General features: G+C 34.3%; 2 protein-coding genes across 2 annotated transcripts in view; one reads left to right on the top strand and one right to left on the bottom strand.

Moving 5' to 3' along the window:
• Nucleotides 1–3,851, bottom strand: part of LOC110037057 (potassium channel KAT3) — a 31,715-nt gene extending 27,864 nt beyond the window's left edge. Inside the window, exon 1 of the mRNA XM_020741631.1 lies at nt 3,384–3,851. Coding sequence (XP_020597290.1) covers nt 3,384–3,556 — 173 coding nt within the window. The 5' untranslated portion in view covers nt 3,557–3,851. The remainder of the gene's footprint in view (nt 1–3,383) is intronic.
• A 3,030-nt stretch (nt 3,852–6,881) lies between these two features.
• LOC110037042 (regulator of telomere elongation helicase 1) overlaps nt 6,882–21,020 on the top strand; it is a 25,504-nt gene continuing 11,365 nt past the window's right edge. Inside the window, exons 1-7 of the mRNA XM_020741604.1 lie at nt 6,882–7,318; nt 10,126–10,385; nt 10,548–10,687; nt 12,767–12,848; nt 12,963–13,113; nt 14,114–14,276; nt 20,624–20,800. Of these exons, the coding sequence (XP_020597263.1) occupies nt 7,217–7,318; nt 10,126–10,385; nt 10,548–10,687; nt 12,767–12,848; nt 12,963–13,113; nt 14,114–14,276; nt 20,624–20,800 (1,075 nt within the window). The 5' untranslated portion in view covers nt 6,882–7,216. The remainder of the gene's footprint in view (nt 7,319–10,125; nt 10,386–10,547; nt 10,688–12,766; nt 12,849–12,962; nt 13,114–14,113; nt 14,277–20,623; nt 20,801–21,020) is intronic.

Below are 21,020 nucleotides of genomic sequence, written 5' to 3'. Positions count from 1 at the left end.
CATGGAGGAGCGGCGGGTGGCGGAGCCTCACACAAGTAATGCTTCGAAATTTTTTTTTTAAAATATCAAAGACACAATTTCTGTGTTTTTTATGTTTTGAAAATAAGCCTCATGTGTTTAAAAAACAAAATAATAGAAAAACTGAGTAAACACATTATTTTTGGGTTTGGTTTTTTTTTTCAAAAATTAAAAAAAAACCAAAAAATAGAAAGTTATTTCAAATAGGCCTTAGTTTTCCACCCAGGAGATCTCTTTATTTTGGAACTTTTGAAATTTGACATCTCAGCTCTGACTTTCATTTAATAACATGCTAGGATTTGCTTCTCTACCCCATACTCGTTCATGATTTGCTAGACTAAGAATTTTGTGTTGCTTGTGAGGTATATTGGAGCTCATACTCGCCAAGCTCAATCATATACTTAATCTTCTTAAAAGCTTAGCTTTCATTTAGCATTCGAAGGTTTATTTGTAGCAACTTGAACCGAGTGAGATTTGATCTATGGAAAGAAGCTTTGGATTTATGAATAAGGGCAAAATATATTTAAAGAAATCTCTATATTTTTGAGGTGTATACCTGTGTCCAGATTAGTGCTTGAACTAAAATTACTAGCACGATGAACATTACTCCATTCCAAGTAACCCCAACAAATTGGCTTTCACTTATTATTTGAATATGATATATATTCTTTCACATGAACATACTTGGATACAAAAATAGGCAAGTATCTATCTTAAAGTTGTGTCACTGCACTTTTCCCATACTTCCAATGCAATAGCCCATATCAACATCTGGGGATATAAAAAATTGATTTGGCATGCCAACTTGACTATAAAATTTGGGCTTGGGTTGGCCCAAATAACTTTTGGGTCGAGTTTGAGTTAAAAATTCTAATTCATTTAATTTTTCGGGTTGGTTCAGGTTGACCCATCAAACTTAAATTGACGCGTTAACCCAAAATTTACTCAAAATTGACTAGCCAACCCTATATTAACCCAAGATTGACCTGAATTTGAGCTAAATAGTTATCTTTTATGTTAAATAGGCTATACAAAATTAGATTCGGGTCAGCGGGTTGAAAGTGGGTTAGGTTTGGGTTGGATTTTTTGACTTGTTTAATATTTGTGTCGGTTTTGGGTTAACTAGTTTCATGTTATTCCAATTTTGGGTCAAGCTCGAACCCAACCCGTCAACTCGATTTAACATTCTATCGACACCACATTCTTCCTTACCTATTTTTTTCATTGAGCTATCATGAGATCATTCACTTCACTAATCTTCGCGACATTCCATAAGCATTAAATGGATACCAGAGCAGCACAAAAGGATGGGGATGAGGAAGGGAGAAAGAAGAATGTTGAATGAAATATCTTAGAGCTAAGAGAGGAAGAAGTGTGGGGGATTCCTCTTCTACTTTTAAACTCCACCATATATTGGCGGCCTTAAGGTTCCAATGCTTTGGGTTAATGTTCTTAATTAGGAATGACAAGCGTTATCAATGTTGTCAATGAAAGGTGATGATGAGCATTTAGAATTTGACATTGGCATACATTTGGTGTGAAGGTCGATGGGAATGGTTGTTCGTGGATATTGGATGATGCTTATCTTTGAACATTCAATGTCGATCAAAGACATTAATAGGTATTGGGAGGTAGTTAGCTTAGTTCGTTTGTGTTAATGGAGGATTGAGAGACTTTGCCGGCAAATTTAGCATTAGCGAACATCAACCATTAGCAGACATCAAACATCGAGAAATAGTTGGCACGATTGCTCTCTTTAAAAGGTTATAGGGATTGAGTGACTTGGCATATGCAATTATGCTTGATATTATGGGAAAACACTGTTTATGATTGGTGATGACATATATCATTGTTGGTCATCAATTGATATTAGTGTTAGGAGAGGGCTAGGATGTCTATCAACAGATCTCGATTGACTGCAATCATTTGGTGACATTGGTCAAAAGATGTTTTATGGATCTAAGAACACTAAGGTGATCATTTGGTGGAAGCAGTCAAAACTTAATAATATTCTCTTCGATTTTTGAGCAATCTTGGTTAAGAAATGTAAAAAAAAAAGAAGTAGATTTAGTTCATTTTATAGAACTTGAGGGAGATAGTTTATTCTTTATTTTGAATTATTTGGTTATATTTTTCTTTCTTATCAAGGGTGGATTCACCATATTTTAGTTTAGCTGTTAATTTTACAAGGAAATATTGCCTTATGTAGACTATTTTATATGCATATAGCCATTATAAGGATGGACTTCTAATGAGATACGTCCACATAATTAAATATTAAGGGCTCATTTGACAGGGCTTCAGCTTTGGGAAAATTTCGGTTAAAAGCTAGATCTGAAAAAGCTCCGTTATAAAATAACCAAATGTGATGGTTGTTTGAATATAAAATTTGGCGTGCATTTTTTAATGCTATTGTAGATGTTAAAAGACTATACTAACCCCGTCACCTTTGAAAATTCATCCGCCAACTTGAATCGTTCTTCTCTACAAGCTGACAAGCTATCAGAGTTTTTGGTTCTTCTGTTCTTCTATTCGATCCAAAGTTCGGTGTTTCGAGTAGCACACCTGTAACTACATCCAAACATGAATCATCACCCCCACCATTGGCCTATCGTGGCACTGGAGGCACACATTGGTGGTGGACACCTTGATTTGTTGTTGAAGCTCGATCGGACGATCTTCATACACACATAAGACATATCAAAGCTATTGTCAGAGGCAGGGACCATTCCACATAGCAGAATTGTGTCATCGGTCGAGAACCGGTCATTTGACTAGCCGTCTTTGGATTCTCCGGTGTACACACTGTAAATACCGTGTTAAATGAGGACTGAAAGGTGTGTTAAGTCTTCCATGGCTGATTACATGGAGGCGGCAGCGGAATCCGACAGGATTACAGATATGTGGAGGACAGGATTACAGATATGTGGAGGACGAATCAGGGAATACTGAATGATCCCAACAGCTATCTGAAATGGCAGAACAAAGGGCTGAAGGTGCAATCCCAAAATGGCGAAAAATGATATTGTAACAGACATGTTTCTGAAGAATTTGATCCTACAAGCGAAAAGCTGAACTATTTTTGTGATGAAACGGAGCCAGGACGTCCTCTCAAACGAGGCCAAAGTCTATCATTTGCTTGCATTTTTGCACCTAAACTTAGCGGTTATTGCCAAAAGATAATTGGAAGAGATTTGTGAAATTACATTTTGTAGGAATTAATAAGTTTCGTGGATGTTATATCAGTATATAACTACACAAGCATGAATTGGTTCAAATGAAATGCGAGAAATATATCTTGGATATGCGCACTGTATTTGTAAAAATAATTAATAGCTTGTATTTTATTGCTTGGATTCACCAACCTGTATCGTCGATCAAAGGGAAGGATGACATAGTTCTTCAACCGAGGAAAATTTTCGTCAACCATTACCCCAAATACTGGGAGGAAACTACTTGAAATCGCCGCAACATTCCTCGTCTCTCTCCTCGATCCTCTTCGAGCCTGCAACTTCATTGACCCAATCTCTGCTTCCATTGAAATCTCTTCCCCTCTCTTCCTAAACTTGTCAGAAGTTACATATATAATCTATGTCATTTTTTGTCAATTAGCAGTTGCCTGCTTAGCAGAAACAATGGGAAGGTGTTAGAAATTGGAATATGTTCTGTCAAATGGCTTCTGTCCCAAAGAGAAATTTACACAAGAGTTAGGCAGGTATGGAGGCAAATGGATAATCCAAGTAGTAAGTTGTCCGAAGGCTGTGCAAACGTCAATTTGAGAAAATAAAGGTGGGCGGCTTTTGATTTTTCAAGGAAAAAAATAGGTCAATTGGAAGTAGGGACATTTACATATATACCTATCTAATATATAGACTTTACCTTTTTTTTTTTTTTTTTTTTTTTTACATTTATACCTTCTAAATGTTGACTATCACATAAAAAATACCATCACTTCGTGTTTTAAGAAGTGGAATACACCTTTTCATGCATATGTAAGATGGTATGTATGTAAATCTTCCTTAAAAAAATTGATATGTGATATTTTTATCATAATTAAGGGAGAGTTACATGCATATCACATAGGTCTTGTGCATTTATATGTATGCAAACATGTATATTTTAATATTTATGCTCATGTGGGGGTTCAAATCTCCTCTGACACTGTTGACTTTAAGGAGGCGTTGCATCGAATTGTTAGACACATTAGGGGTGACTGGAGGCTCGTATGATAGCCTCTCTGACTCTCTGACCAAGGATTTATATCTGTAAATAGCAAAATCTATGTGTTATATTTGTAAATATATAAGAATGTTTTGTAAATCTTCATAACTTGATTGGCAGGAAAATTAAAAAATTGTGAAAATACTTAAAAGAATAGAATGAATGTTATAAAAAAATCAACACAATAATATTTTTTTTTTTTTTTTTTTGGGGATTGTTAGAATAAAGTTTATGGTATTGAAAGCTCTAAAAATGTTTTTTATGATTAATTAAATTATTTTGTAAATTTAATGATTAATAAAGCTCAGATCAAGTTTCTTTAGAATTCTTAATTATATATCATTCTTGGTTAAAAATAAATTATTAAATCAAAATTAAATAGATTTTTTGAATTAAATTTATAAATGTTGGTAATGAAAATATTTTTATTAATAAAATTAATACTAAAAACATTTTTTTAAAAAAAATGTATTACTTTTATAATATTTGTTATTTAAATTACTAATAAAATTGAAAATTATATATATATATAACCCCTAAATTTTATTTTTTTATTTATGCCACGAAAGTCTTTCACATTAGAAATTAAAAAAAAAAAATCCACCATTTTAATCTTCATGAATTGATGCACCGTTTTATGCGTAGGCAGGATTTATCATTTGTTTGTAAAAATTGGAGCTTACTTGGTAGATATGTCAATACCTAGAAAATGAGCTGTATGTATGTAAACCTTCCTCTTTTTATTTTATTAACTTTTTTATAGCCTAAGGAAGTAGGAAAAAATTTGGGTACGTAAGACGTACGCAGCGTTGTTTACATAATGGAGGTTATATGGGTGTTATATTGATATTATATTCACGTTATATCCGGTGCAACCTTTATATAACTTTCATGCAACCTACAAATATCTGAAAACAGTAGTGCGAAACTTATTTGTGAGTTCAGATATGTTAGAGGTAGGTTATACAGATGTTACATGGAGGTTACAAAAGATATAACGCAAATATAATGTCAATATAACGCTTATATAACCTCTATTATGTACGCAACGCTACGTACGTCTTACGTAAGCAAATTTTTTCCTAGGAAATAGGATATATAACAAAAAGTGAATTATTGTAACAACCGCTGAAAGAGTAGACTTATGTTATATGTGAGGAGTAATTAAATAATGCTATTAAATGCATTAACATTTGATTTTATTTTCATAATTAGTTGTTTTATGATAGGTGAGTGAGCATTAGAATTTTTTAATTTATTTGGTTTAATGAAGATCAAAATAGATTAAAAAATCAAGGCCGAATATTAAAATTTTTTAAGCCCCAATTGCTGTTCATAATTAATTTAATTAATAACAAATGATTCAATCAGAAGCACTAATTACTTCATTGAAATCCCTCTTAATCCTTAAATAGTCTTAAGTTAACATCCCAATCACTAATAACTTTTAACTGAATGTGTCAACATGTAAATTAACAGCATATTTTTGTTTCTATAACTGCAATTATGTCACTTTTCATTTTGATTAATTAAGATTTACTTTAAAATGTTGGCATGCTAATCACAAATCATCATTTATCATTTATACACCTCAACCAAATTTTCATCATTCAGCACAAATCTCGAAGCGTGATATGGCTCTAGAGTTAACTTTTTGAGCAAAAAAGTTTTAAATATCGATTAAAAGTCATCTAGAACTCCAATTTCAGCAAACTTACAGTCAAATTGAGTGGCTCGACAAGAAGAAGTCAATGTTACCAAAATTAGTTCAATTCTAGTCAAATCAGTCTCATATCAAGTCATTAAACCACTTTTGAAAATTTTCTGGATATATTTTGAATGTCAAATGAATATCAAATATAGCAAGTTTATAGTCGAATCGAGCATGTCGACAAGACGAATCCAACGAGCCTAATATTGCTCAATTTCGATATCGTTAAGACACTCGAATGTCCATCAAATATCGTTTGATAAAAGATTGTTCTTCGGATCGTCTGATCAAAATGGTTCATATTCTTATATTAATTACATCTAGAACAATATAAAGAGAGCCCCACCCCTCTCATGAGAGGGAGGAGAGCTTGAACCCCGAATAAAAGCTTGAAATTTTGAGGTGCTGAAGTCTAACATCACTCCAACACCACCCACCATCGTTAACTACGGTTGATGACCGTTGACCACCACAGACAGCCATCAAACGCCACATGCCAGCCTTCATCGATCAACATCAGCCGCCACTCACTTTTTACAACAAGTTTATTCGTGCAACGACTCAACTCGAAAGATTGTTCAACGTTTTCCTACTTGTGGGACAAGGGACTGCACATGTAATATCCAATTTATAATGAATTTTTTCAACTAGGCTAAGCCCCATGTTTTTTTCTGTTTACAAATTTTCCACGTAAAAATTTCTGGTGTCACTATTGATTGTTTTATTTTATCTGAGTATTTGTTAAATTCTCGTGCAATGTTAGAACAATAATGCATTACTCTAACACCACGAATTTTCTGGCAAGTATCAAGCATAATTAGTTCCTAAATAATGATTTAGTTGTAATTCCATTTAACAAGTTTGATTAAAACCTGTTAATCTTATTAAATAGGGGTAATTACACACATTGAACCCGAAACACTGCTATTTTATAAAATCTACCAACCAGTTTTAAGCCCTAAAACCCTCCCCGCTCTCGGACTTAAATCTCAATCTGCGCGCGAAGAGAGATCGTCGCTAAATTTCTGCTATTTTATCTTCTTTACTGGCATTCAATGGCTTCACAATGTTACTTCAAGCTGCGAAACCCTAATCACCAAAGCGATTTCAGCCAGGGTTGTCTAATTTACGAAGATTTCAATGGCGGAAGGATGTTGTCTCGTGGGAGCCAATAGGGAAGTGATAAATCCATTCACTCTTTTCGTCTCTACGACTCAGCTCTATCTCGTCCTCAGCGAAGCATTCTAGTCTTTCCAAGCCTCCGAGATGCCCATCTATAAAATCAGGGGAATTAATGTGGATTTCCCTTATGAAGCTTATGATTGTCAACTTGTATACATGGAAAAGGTCATACAATCTTTGCAGGAGGCAAGTTCTTCTCTCATGTTTACGTATAATTCGTCGTTGGCTTCCACAGGAGCTTCTCTTTTGTTGAGCACTTTGTGTTTGGTTTTAGATTTAGGAGTATACGGTCATTATCAGTTGTTCAATAGCTAAGGTCTCCCACATCATGTTTCCTTTTGGTCGGCTAATACATTTGAATTTTTCAGCCACTCTGGAGCCTGAGGTTCTGTTTGGCTACAAGTAGGATTTTTTAGCATGATTTAGTAAATCCTGGAAATCAGTATATAGAGAGGATTAAAATCTAAATATTGTTTGACATGATAACCATTGAAACTTGCTAAATCATGATAAATTGTTTGACTATTCTTTTTTTTTTTTTTAAGAGGGGGAGAAATTCTTGAATCCGTTAAGACTTCAGAATTGGGGGATTTAATAAATCACGGATTTAACCAATAATGATACTGAAATGAGATTTATCAAAAAAGGATTTAATACTCCCAAAAATTATATTTGGTAGGATTAAAGCTAATATTGCTTAAATCCTGCCTAAAATAGGACACCAAATGACCCCTAAGTTTTTTTTTTGGCTTAGTTATATTTAAGCTATCCAATTATGATGCAAAAACAGAAGATGGTGCAACTGAAAGAAATCAAACTAATTTATATATTCACGCAGATTGATCAAAGTGAAGACCAAAAAAGCTTGGATTGATATGCTTACCCCGTTGCAAGATCTAATGCATTATAATCAGTTTGTAGGCACAAGATTCACTTGAATTAGATATTAGAGAGACGAAAAATGGTTAGTACATAGTGAACTAATCTATTTCAGGCCAATGACTTTGATTGAGGCTGGTTCATTTAGTTACCATTTTTGTTTACAGTTATAATGGGAGGCTCTCTGTTTAGTTCCACCGGTCCTTCTCTCTGTGTGTAACATGGCGGTAGTCTCCAATCTTTTCCATGCGTGCTCAGTTCTATGCTATTCATTATTGGAAGATTTGTCCATTTGATATTACATTATTTCATGATTCATTTGAGATGCAATAATCCTTCCAAGTGAGGTTATTCCATGCAGAAAACAATAGATGACGAGTCTTCTTTGAATGATTTTAAAATTTTGATATTGTTTCTATCAACTAATGTCCTCTACCAGTTATTGTCTCACTGGATTAAGTTGTTTTTGCTTGTTTTAATTACATCAAACGCCATTCTGCATTTCAACTGTTAATTAAGATTTGCAACGCAGCTGCTAATTAGGATGGACAATTTTGTTGTTTCCTATGAGCCCATTCAAGTGGTGATAACCCTTTTCAAAATTATTCTTGCCAATTCAAACCCTTGAGATCTCAAGTTGTCACCCTCAATACACTCATAGTATCAAGATCTATGTTCTATTACATTCATAATACTGATACATAATATTGTTTGCAGTGAACTCCACTGTCTTTTGTTTAATTTTGTTTTCTTGGGTTAGTTCTAGTCAAGGCAGGTTAGTTGGGGGCAAGATTAGTTTCAATTATAATGTGGTTGTAGGAGGGTGCGATTCCTTATGTTTATTTTTGATAACTATGATGAATATTTTGGATAAGGATCATATTGGCTTTGTGAAATTATAAATAGTTATTCATTTTGTTTATTTATTTAAATTTTCCTCATATTTGAAGATTTCCCCAATTCTTCGAGAAATCTTAAGAGCATCTACTACTCTCAAGAATTATATCACAATTTTGCGTCATGGTAAGACTTGTGCTGCAACTATGACCATATCAAGTTCTGCATTTTATGTAGTTTTATTTCACAGTGAGACTTGCACTACTGCTTTATACTCCATTAAGTTCTTCATCACAATAAGATTGAACCATAATTGGTCTGATGTTGCAGCCTTGCATGACATCTTGATTAGTTTCACGATGATTCTTGCGTTGCAGCCCTTGTATCACAACAAAACCTATGTTACAACGCCATATTGTATCTAAATTTGTGTGACAATCCAACCCACAAAACTTGAGTTTTAGGCCCACAAAATATGAGTCGCAGCACTTGATCGCAAAATTTGCTCCCAGATTACATACTGGAATGCATTATTTTTGTCCATTGTTACTTGTTTTCGCAACTCCTTACAATGGTCGTTGTTTACACCAATAGTGCCAACTATCCTTGGACATTGTAACTACTGATAACAACTTTAGCAAGTCATACCCTTGCATTTTACTGACACCTCGGTCACATGGGGAAGAGTGGGTATCTTTTTGCACTTTTTATATTAGCTTTTGCTCACTAAAATTGAATTACAGCCTTTTTCTGCAAGACCAGCGCCATGATTAGTTGCAACTTTCTATAATGTCGTTATTGCTTGCATCAATATTGCCAGTGCCATTCTAGCCCCCAACTATTGAGGATGGCTTTGGAAACATATATTCTTGCATTGTATCAATTCATTCTCCAATAAGACGGCGAAGATCAAATACATTTTATTTCTCTTTATAAATGTGATTTGTTGTTCAACTGGGCGAGTATCACGTTTTCTCCTTTTAAAACATCTCCATGTAGAAAATTTTTTGTCATTAGTATTTTCTAACTGATTGTGCTATCAAGCTGGATTCTCACTCTTCTAGCTTGATTTACTGCACACAATAGTTTTTAATATCATAGCTTTCTCCTTTTTAGCATCTTATTCAATTGTTGTAAACAATTTGCTTAATATCTGCACTTAGACAACATTGCATTTTATTAGTGAGTTGAGATTATGAAATATAAATTTATATGCAAACTACAGAATAGTTACAAAGAACTACTTAATTGTTCTGAAATTCGTATTATCATTGCAGGGTTGTAATGCTTTGTTGGAGAGTCCTACAGGAACAGGGAAAACTCTTTGCTTACTATGTGCCACGCTAGCCTGGAGAAAGACGTTGGGCAACTTTTCACTGAAGGTAGATGAAGCCAAAAGCTGTTTTTCTGGTAGCCAACCGCCTGATAGTCAATCAACACAAAGTCCAAAATCAGAATTTCCTGTCATTATTTATAGTTCTCGCACTCATAGCCAGTTGAAGCAAGTCATACGGGAACTAAAAGCAACCAATTACAGGTAGAACTAAAATATATATTGTACCTTTCTTCTGTAATTGTTTGAATATCATACATAAATCTTATGTATAATCATAATTCCAATGCACCTAAAGGATTTTGAATGCCAGAACTATATTCTTCAGAGATTAATAGATTTCATGTAATTGTGACAAACTTGCAGGCCTCGAATGGGGATATTAGGTTCTCGGGAGCAAATGTGCATTCATGATGACGTGAGGCAGCTTCGTGGTAGAACGCAAAATGTTGCTTGCCACACCATTTGCAAAAAGCGGAAGTGTCGACATCACCTTAATGTGACTGGTAAATACCCAAATATTTTATATCACCTAAAAAAATATCACTATTTTAATTTTTAAAATGAAATATTCCTTTTCATGCATAGGTAAGACAATATATATATATATATATATATATATATATTCTATAAAAAGCCCAAGGGCTGATTTTATTGAAATAAAAGTATACATAAAGGTTGTATAAGAAGAGTCCAAAGAGGCACCCTACCCATACTATACAAGTACATAAAAACCCCAATAAAAGGTACAGATAAACTCAAAAAAAATTAAAAACAAATTTAAAACATGCAGAAAATAGTAGCTAGGGACGAGCCAGTTTAGTCTCGCATCTTCCTTTAGTTTTAGGAGCGGAAACATATAACAAGCTTTGAAGAGTCGTGTCATTGTCAGGAGTAACCAAAATATCATCCATTAAGTTTCCAAGTTGGAGTGAGCCCCCAAACTTCTTCTTCCGCCGAGAAGTGTAAACCTGATATTCTTCATCTGAAGACTGACTCATATGATCCTCGATCTAATTTGATGTTTGAACCACAATAGGAGGAAAGACAATCGTTGCCACCGCGATAGGTTTCAGTGTATGTGAAGTGTGAATTGTTACATCTGCACCTGATGCTTCCTGAATAGGAGCTGCGGGACTATTTTGATTTTCATTTCGAACATTATCCATTGTAGTATGATTAGGAGAAGGGATCCCAAGGCAGACATCAACTCTTGTCTTGTGGTGTTTCTCTCCTCATAATCCCTCCTCAGGTTGGTTGTTATCAGGTTTGCTGGGAGCAACATGGGGTGCGCTAACGGTGTATTCCTGTTTTTGACTATTAGTTCTCAACCGTGGGTGCAATTTGAAACATTTCTCCTACGGGTGTCCAAACATCTTGCAGTGCTTGCAGTAGTATAATTTTTGTTCCATAATGTTTTTTTTACCAATAACCAAGCCAAACTTCTTCTACATCCGGTAGTGTAATATCTCGTTCAATCAAAATCCTTGCAATAGTGGGTCTTGAGAAATGAACTGTAGGTAAATCTACCTGCAAATGTTTTCCAAGTATAGTCCCAATTGCATATAAGATAGGTAGATCAAAGAAAAGAAACTTGAGTTCAAGTAATGAGAACCAGGTAGGTGCAATTGGGGGTCCATTTGAGCAATTTTATATGTTTGCCCTCAATTGTGATGAATTTCTTTGAGAAAATCCTCGTGTAATCATCTTCTGTGCTCAACTGTATCATAATATGTCTTCCATCGAAATGACCCACCTGTCAATCCCCAACCAGTTTGAAATCTTCAAAAACCTTTCTGATCTTCATCTTCGGGCAACCTAATTGAAACTTTTCAACTAGTATAAGTTTGTATTTTCCTGCACGAGTTGGAATTTCAGCGTCAGAGAAGAAAATTGCTGGTTTGCCCGTCATTTTCTCTACTTTTTTTATGAGATTGCAATCGTCATTTCTTGCAATAGAATCATGGTAACTCTGCGGGAATACCACACTATCTGCGAGGTGAAAATGGGAGCTGCGTTTGTGAACCACTGTAGCATAGGAGGGTTTGGCGGGGTTATCACCGATGAGGGCAGTGGCGTAAGAAACCCCTGAGGCCATTACCGCAGCTAGTGCCAAAAGCTGCAGGATATGTCGTGGACGCCTACTCCAGAGGCTGAAACGAGCGGCTCTGTCACAGACTCGCGTGCTGAGCCTAGCAGAAAGACGAGCGGCTCAGACGAAGTCGAGCAACTCGCAGACGCTCTGAGCCGAGCAGACGAAGATCTGACTGTCACAGACGCAGATCGAGCGGCTTTGTCGCAGACGAGGCGTAGACAAGAATCACAACCCAGCCCGACGACGCGAATGGAAGCAGACCACCGAGACGAAGCAGGCGACGCAAGTCGACGCTGAATCCCGAAGCAGAAAGGAATCAACGCGAGACGCTAGGGTTCGCCATGGGGTGGAACCCTAGCATAGCGGAACGACATATTTTTCTCCATTATATGTATGTATATATATATATATATATATGTATGTATGTATGTATGTATATATTTCTGGTGTGATTATTTCTAATGTCACTGACATGCTTAAACCCTTGTAGAGTTCATGAAAAATCGTCAAGATATTGGCAATGATCCTTTCGACATAGAGGATCTGGTTAAGATTGGGAGGACAAAAGATGCGTAAGTTATCATATCCAAGCTCCAGAACACTTTTATTTAATTACATTTGTACTTTTGATGTGTTATTACTATTGCCTTGAATTGCTTTAATTTATGAGAGTCACTATTACACAGATGCCCCTACTACATAAGCCGCGAGCTTCACAAGGCTGTTGATATTTTGTTTGCACCATATAACTATCTCATTGATCCTGGAAACCGAAGTTCTTTATCCGGCATCTCATGGAGCAATGCTGTGCTTATTTTTGATGAAGCTCACAACCTGGTATATATATATGCATATTTACATTCAGACCACCTAAATTCTATGTTTTTACCTATCTAACATCTAGGCTTTTCTTTTTACGTTTATATCACCGAAAATTTTCATATCACATAAAATAACCACCTTTTAACTTTTAAAAAGTGATGCATGAGTAAGGTGGCATATATGAAAAAATTCAAATTTAGGTGTTACATACGCAAATTCATAAGATTTGAGTCATCTTTATGTCGATCTTCTTTTTTTTTTCTGTTGGTTAAAACTATACAAAAAGATTTACTTTTATTTATTTACGTGCCTATCATTAAACGGAAAAAGGTCCATTTTTATTAAAAAATGCGTCTATCAATGTCATATGGAATCTGATCGCTTCTTAGTTTGTTTTTCCCTATTGATTCTGTCATTGAGCTCACTGCTCTGCATCACTCTTGAGTAACTTCTTTTGTTTGTTTCTCAATTTAACGGTTATTGATCATATAGGCTTTCAAGGAATAATGCTTATTTCACTTCGTCTCAAAAGTGGCATCGGATTTCAATGTGATTTTTTTTAAAGAGTTCTCCAATTAATTTTTTTTGCTTATGAAATACAGCACGCTGATTTTACTGGCTTAATGGGCCTCTATACTTCTAGAAATGATACAATTCCTGTAAAAAGTTGATAAACAGTTGAGCATTAAATTTGCGGTTTTCAATTCTTTTATAATTGTGTTCTGACAGATGTGAAGATGAATATATTATATATTTTTGGGGCATTTACATACATGCCACTCAATTCTTATGTATTTACATATCGTGCTGTTAATTTTTACTTTTTTACTTTCATAGCACCCAAATCTTTCATATCACATCAAAGATGCACTATTTTAACTTTTAAAAGGTGAAATACACCTTTTCATATATAGGGAGGTGGCATGTATGTAATAATTGATGTTTAGGTGTTAGGATTTAAATACAAAATAATTAAATTGTATGTGTAAATCTTCCTATATTTTTTTACATGCAGGATAGCATATGCGCTGATGCAGCTTCATTTGACTTGCCCTCCAGTTATCTGACTGTTTGTATAACCGAAGCAAAAGAATGCATTGACCTTTGTATCGAGAAGAGGGCACTTGAAAGAGCAGCTGATAAACGATATGATCCGGAAACCTATTCTATTCTCAGAGGTATACATTTTGCGCAAACTTTCTGATGGTTGTGTTATGTACTCTAGTTTCACCGTAAGTGGTAGTTTCTCACTTCAAACCAATGCAATAAAGTCAGCATGTTAGAACTATATAAAAAATTAAATACACAAATTGAAGTCTGTTGGCATAGAAGTGAGTGATTAAGTTATAAGCTCAATATTAATTTGTATTAGTGAATAAGCACGTATGCTTATTATATCATATGATGAAGCCTTCAGACACAAGTCTTTACTCACTTATGTGACTGTAATTATAATGGTACAATGCTAATTGCGAGAGTATCTCAATTTCTAACCTTGAGTGTAATATTTGCTCCAACTCTATTGTATAGAAGCATTCGACATATAGATCATTATATAGACATTGATGTAAAGTGCAAGTGACTAAGTATAAGCTATAAAACAGATATACGTGATGATTTTAGTTAGTTCCATCCAAATCGACCTACATTATTGGTTAAACCTATCTCTAAGAGTTCTACTTGAGCATTCTTTAGTGGTGTTGTCCCCTTTTGTCATGAGCTTGTCCGAGTGGTGGAAATTATCAAGGCAATAACAAATGATTTGATGGTAAAATTTAAATTTCAATTACTGGCATTGATTAATGAAAATAATTATTCAATAAATTGGAAGTCACTGATATATAAAATTCAAACTAAAGAAATACAAAGCAATTATTAGTATAAGTAACTCTCTCTTTTTGGACCATGTCTATGATAAATGATTTTTCTTTTTCCACTTATTTTTATTGCAAGAGTTTGTTCTCAAAGTATTTGTTTAAAATTGTTGTGAGTAATTAACAGTTTAATATATATTTTTATATCTAAAATTACTATAACATAATATATATTTTTATATCTAAAATTACTATAACATAGAGAAAATATGAATGCACAATGAATGATTGTTAAATTTAGTACAAAAATAAGCCTTGATGCGAAGCTTTTTTCTGGGTTGCGACACTGTAGCAGCAACTGTGCTGCGGATTCGGTACTGTAGCTGCTACAGTATTGCGACCCAAATTTCCTCTCATCTTTTTTTTCGTTTCCTTCTCTCTTCCTTTCTTTTTTTATGATTCTTCTATTTTATTTCCCACTTATTTTATGCTTGCCTTTTCTATTTTCTTCCTTTTTCATGAAATCTCCTATTATAAATCTATGTCTATTATACTACTTCTTTTTTATTTTATTTCCTAATTGAAATCATTGTCTAATATAAGTCCTAATCCCTCTTATATATAGGGGTTGTTTTTGCTTAGAAAAAGAGATTGAGATGAGTGTAGATTTCTGAGTGTTGTCTTTGAGGCATTCTTCTCTCTGGGGGATGTATTCGACAGTGAGTAGATGCTTCGGCTGTAACTCTTCCGAGGTGATGACTGTCTCCAAGGGTTTGGGTGGTGCTCTGGCTGTCGCTCGGCCCCGAAGGGACATTTATATTTCCGCATTCCCTTATTGGAGTCTGTGTTGTGTCTTTATGTTTGTGTTGTTGTTTTGTTGTCGTTTATTTCATGTTTTGACGAGTCCTATTTCAATCTTTGAAATTTAGCAATAATATTACTATTTCTGTTGTGATTTGGGGCTTCCTCCTGTATCATTTGGTATCAGAGCTAATCCAACCCTAGTCCTATCCTAAAGTTTCCTAGATCAGTCCCTACCCAAACCGCCCCCACTAAAATTTTTCTACCCTAGAAGATTCGATGAATGAGGTTGAAGCTTCTCCAACCCCGGGAGATTGACGTGGCAACTTTTGTCGAGTTGCGGCACTGCAACAGCAACAGTGCAGTACTGCGGTCCAAATTTCCTCCCCTTACTTTTTCGTTCCCCTCTTTCTTTCTTTTCTTTTCTACGATTCTCCTATTTTATTTCCTACCTCTTTCATGCCTGCCTTTTCCATTTCTTTCCTTTTGCATGAAATCCCCTATTATAAATCTTTGCTTATTCTATTTCTTCATTTTTATTCTAGTTTCTAATTGAAAGCATTGCCTAATTAAGTCCTAATCCCTATTATATATATATGAGCATTTTTTGCTTGGGAAAGGAGATTGGGATGAGTGCAAATTTCTGAGTGTTACCTTTGAGGCATTCTTTCTCTTCAGGGGCTGTATTTGATAGCGAGAAGGTGCTCTGGCTGTAACTCATCCGAGGTGGTGACCGTCTCCAAGGGTTCAGGTGGTACTTTGGTTGTAGTTCGGCCCCGAAGAGACATTTTATGTTTTTGCAACACTTATTGTAGTTTATGTTGTGTCTTTATGTTTGCGTTGTTGTTTATTTCCTGTTTTGATGAGTCATGTTGTAAACTTTGAAATTCAACAATAATATTATTATTTTTGTTGTGGGTTAGAGTTTCCTCCGACATCAAGCCTTTATCCCACTAAGTGGGGTTGGCTACATAATCCTTTTTCTCCAGTGTGTCTTATTGAGTGCCATCTTTTCATTTAATTCTAATAGATTAAGATAATTTGTTATACAATATGCCCAAGTTATTTCAACACAAACTGTAAACACCTTGGCAAGCAAATTCAGTACAATTGAAGTTCATTTCTTCATAATGTGATTTTGAGAAGATGGTTAGATTGAGTTCAAATGTTGTACATTGGTTGTTAGGGTCATGTCACATCTTGTTAGATCCAATTGTGTAAATGCGTCGAGCTTGAGCGAGCCTAAGGCTTTTTCGTGCTCGAGTTATTCGAATTTTTTGTTATTCGTGTTTGACTCGTATTAGAAATGACTGGTAACTTGTCTCTTCGTGTTCAACTCGATTCAAACTCATTTCTTCAAATGAAGCTCATGTTTGGCTTGAAATAATAATTTATTTAAATTTAATAAATCAAATAATATATTTAAATTAAAAAATATTTTTTTACTTTAAAATTTCTCAAGTAGAGATTAAAAACTCAAATTCACTTTTACAGCCACATAACTCGTGCCCACGTTAGGCGTGAAATTGGTTTTCGAAAAATTGAGGTTCATTCTTACATTTTAAAGAGCAAATGTTAAAGTGCTTATTCAGTAATTCCTGATTTTGTATTAAAAGAGGGCGGACTGTGTGGCTGGAAGCAGAGGGAAGGTTGGACTACGAGGTGCAGTGATATATTTTTGGGCATTTACAAACATAACGCTCAATTCTTATGTATTTACATATCCAACAGATTATTTCTTGGCGGGACCGCGGATGGCGTGATGGGGGGAGAAAGGGTGGGACAAAGCTACAACGATTAATTTATTAGCAACATTTACGTATATATCATCCTATTCTTCTGTATTTACATATCCAACATAAAAAAAATTATTTTTCATTTGTAATCCTAGCTCAAATTATTTAAAATTTAATAAAGTTTAATATTTTTTTAAGTACAATGTAAAAATTTAATATATAAATAATATACTATTATTATTTATTTATTATTTAATTAATTCGAGTCAAATCGAGCTGAACATGAATGAACAAACTTTTTTGTTTATGTTTGATTTGTTTATAAATCGAGCTTAAAAAAATTTGTTTGTGTTCAGCTCATTTGTTTAACGAATGAATCTAACTAGGGCTATTCGGCGAGCCAAACACGAACTGTTCGTGAACTATGAGATTTTTTTGACAATCTTAATTAGACCCCTCTGGTGCAACAAAGGTATAACAAAGGAAGACAATTCAATGAGATTTATTTTGCTCTAGATGTCATCTTGATTTTTCTAACCAGGATCAAGTAAAATATTAGTTGGCCTAAATTGTCATAAATTATGTATTACACTTCAAACTTTCTAATATTCTTCATAAATAATGAATTGAAAGCACACAAAATAATCATCAAAATATATTGTAAGAATTTTTAAATAGCTTCAAATATAAATTTATGTGCACCAAAGCTTTTTAATTGAAATCTTTCATACATTTTTTCTGTAATGCCTCTAGAACTATACAACTAAAATACTATAATATAGACAACACTAGTCATCGGGTTACTGTTTCTTATTCACTTTCACCTGCTTCTTTCTTTTTTCTGAAACGCCAATCATATCAATGAACATTATCTCACAATGATTTTTTCTTAAATTTTGATACCCATTTTTTGTGTATAGTAAATATCAATTTTTGTATTGATAAAGTTTTCATAGGATGGATAAGATAGTACATTGATCATACAAAAAAAAAACAAACTTGATCAAAGAGATGAGCTAGGTATCAACTTTGCCTATATACTGCAAATTGTTTTCTTAATTTTTTTTGTTTTACTATCATTTTTAAAGATACAAGAGAACCGTAGAAATAAATATATACCAAAAAAATTTTCTCTTTGCCCACATTAAAGTATGGGGATGAGCTTGTCAAACTGAGCTCATGGCAAACTTGCTAGATGGGTTGAGAATGGAGCTCATTAGCCAAGGTCTCGGATAGGCTTGCTAGTTATGTTCCAAGTGAACTTACCTATCAATTCCTATATGGACTCATCAATTGAGCTCAAGATGTATTTGCCAACCAACTGCAAAGGAAATATCCTCTTAGGCTTACAAGGGACTCACTGAATTCCGTCATTAAACTTGCCTGATAAGCCAATATTAGGGGCTATTTGACAATCATCATCAAAAGACTCAGTGACTCCTCCATAGTCGTTGACCTACCACTAGTTTTACTTCGAGTTCCGTAATTGTGCTGCATGTCCCTATTTTTTTTCTATTTTAAAAAAATTTAATTACATGCATAACTTATTCCGTAGCTCTCTGAGTTTCTAGATCACTCTCTCTAAATAAGGGAATTTAAGAATAGTAAGTGGTTATGAGTTCTTTATTCATTTATTTTGTACCCTTATGTTGGTATGCAATTTCCCCTCTTCTATATTTATCACTTTTTTCCTCAGAATTAGTAAGATTCTGGTGTAGCCTACCGACAAAATAAGGCCTAACAACATGTTATGACTCTTCATCGTTCTTATACTATGAGCATGATTTATTCATATTGCTTATTTCTAGAGGTAAGCCGGATGAGCTCTCTATATATGCCCTTAGGAAGCACCTTCTTTTGTTGCGCTTAACCATCCATTCCATGCTAGTAATATTTTCGATATCATTTTAATCCTCAGATTATGAGGTGCTAAAAATGCATCCTTAATTGCAAAGGAAAAGCTTTTTCTAGCCTATTTTGTAACATCTCAAACTCTCACCCATTGAGATTATGTTCACTTTGGTCTAATGGCCTCACTATTTTTGCCTCATTGGTGTAACTTTATAGGAGGTTATCCATGTTAGAAGTGCGTAAACACATTGAACTTTGGAGTTTCTATCGAAGTTCAAACTGTTACCCCAAAAGATGCCTCAATGTTTAAGTGTTCGGTTTCATTCTACTTAAGGGGTTTTCTAATTTTCCCTACTCGAGTAACTGTCTTTCTCGTCAGTGTTCTAAACCAGAATAGTTCACTTGATAGATAAGATTCTAGAGGTGCCCCTTACATATTAAAAAAGTAGGTCCCACAATGTTGTTCTATCTTGGGTTCAAGAGGTGGCTCTCATGGCGTAACACTTAGTTTTGTATAAAACTTAGTTCTCATCTTAAGTTGGTATAATGCTTTGATACCATTTGTACAACCTGAACTCTCACCATCGTGATTTATTGTCCCTTTTGGCCTAATGGCCTCATAGTTTTTGCCCCATTGGTGTACTTCCAGGAGGTTACCCATCACAAGAGTGCTCCTTGCGAGCAAGCTTAACTTTGAAATTGCTATTGAAATTCCAACCGTTACACCAAAAGGTGTTTCAATGTTTAGGAGTTAAGCTTCTTTCTACTGGAGGGGTTTCACATATTTGCTTTGAAGTTTTTTTTTCTTTTTATCATGTGATATTAAAGGCCAGTAGTTGTAGAAATGGCATGATGTTGAATTTCTATCAAAATTCTAGCCATTACACTAAAAGGCATTTCAATGTTTATAGGTTCAACTTCATTCTCCTTAAGGGGCTTCACATATTTGCTTTAAAAATTTTTGTTCTTTTATCATCTGATGATTAATGAAGGCCTGTAGTTGTAGAAATGGCATAATGTTGCTGTTTAAGGGTAGTTTCTAATTTCATAGTTGTGTAATCTTTTGTTGTAATCAGGTTGTGTTTATTTCTCCCTTCAGCATTAAATGATGGCAATTTTTTTATGAATAGAGATTGTTTGATAATGTTTGGAGCAGCTTTTTTTGTCTCCTTAAAAGCTACTTTCTCAGCCATAGGTTCTATTATGGTTTTCTTAAATCATCTTTTTCAAAGAAATATTTTACATTTTTTTTTTTCTGTTGGCTTCTTCTTCTATCAAAAAACAGTTTAAAATTTACTCGAACAAATCTTTGTTCTTGTGCAGGTCTTCTACTAAAGCTTGAGAAACGAATTGCTGAAATTCCAATTGAATCCAAAGAGCTTGGCTTTACTCGACCTGGACACTATATCTATGAGTTCCTCTCTGATTTGAACATTACAGATAAGACATCAAATATGCTAATTGATACAATTGAAAATGCTTCTTTACTTCTTGAGGAAGGTAAACTTTACCATTTCGTATTATTTTCTTTCCTTCATCTTTTTCTTTATCGTTTAATTTTTCTGATGATCTATTTGAGCGATTATGATTGCCCGTGAAAGTAACTATAGAATTATTATGAAAAAAATAGATTTTTTTAGTTATGAGTACCTCAAATTAATTTTTTCTTTTTAAAAAATTAGACATAATTTGTTTCAGTTACCACTCTCATATATATATA

The sequence above is a fragment of the Phalaenopsis equestris genome, unplaced genomic scaffold, assembly GCF_001263595.1.
Source record: "Phalaenopsis equestris unplaced genomic scaffold, ASM126359v1 Scaffold214330, whole genome shotgun sequence".
Classification (NCBI taxonomy): Eukaryota; Viridiplantae; Streptophyta; class Magnoliopsida; order Asparagales; family Orchidaceae; genus Phalaenopsis; species Phalaenopsis equestris.
The sequence above is the reverse complement of the archived record's forward strand: the minus strand, read 5'-3'. Positions and strand labels throughout refer to the sequence as shown.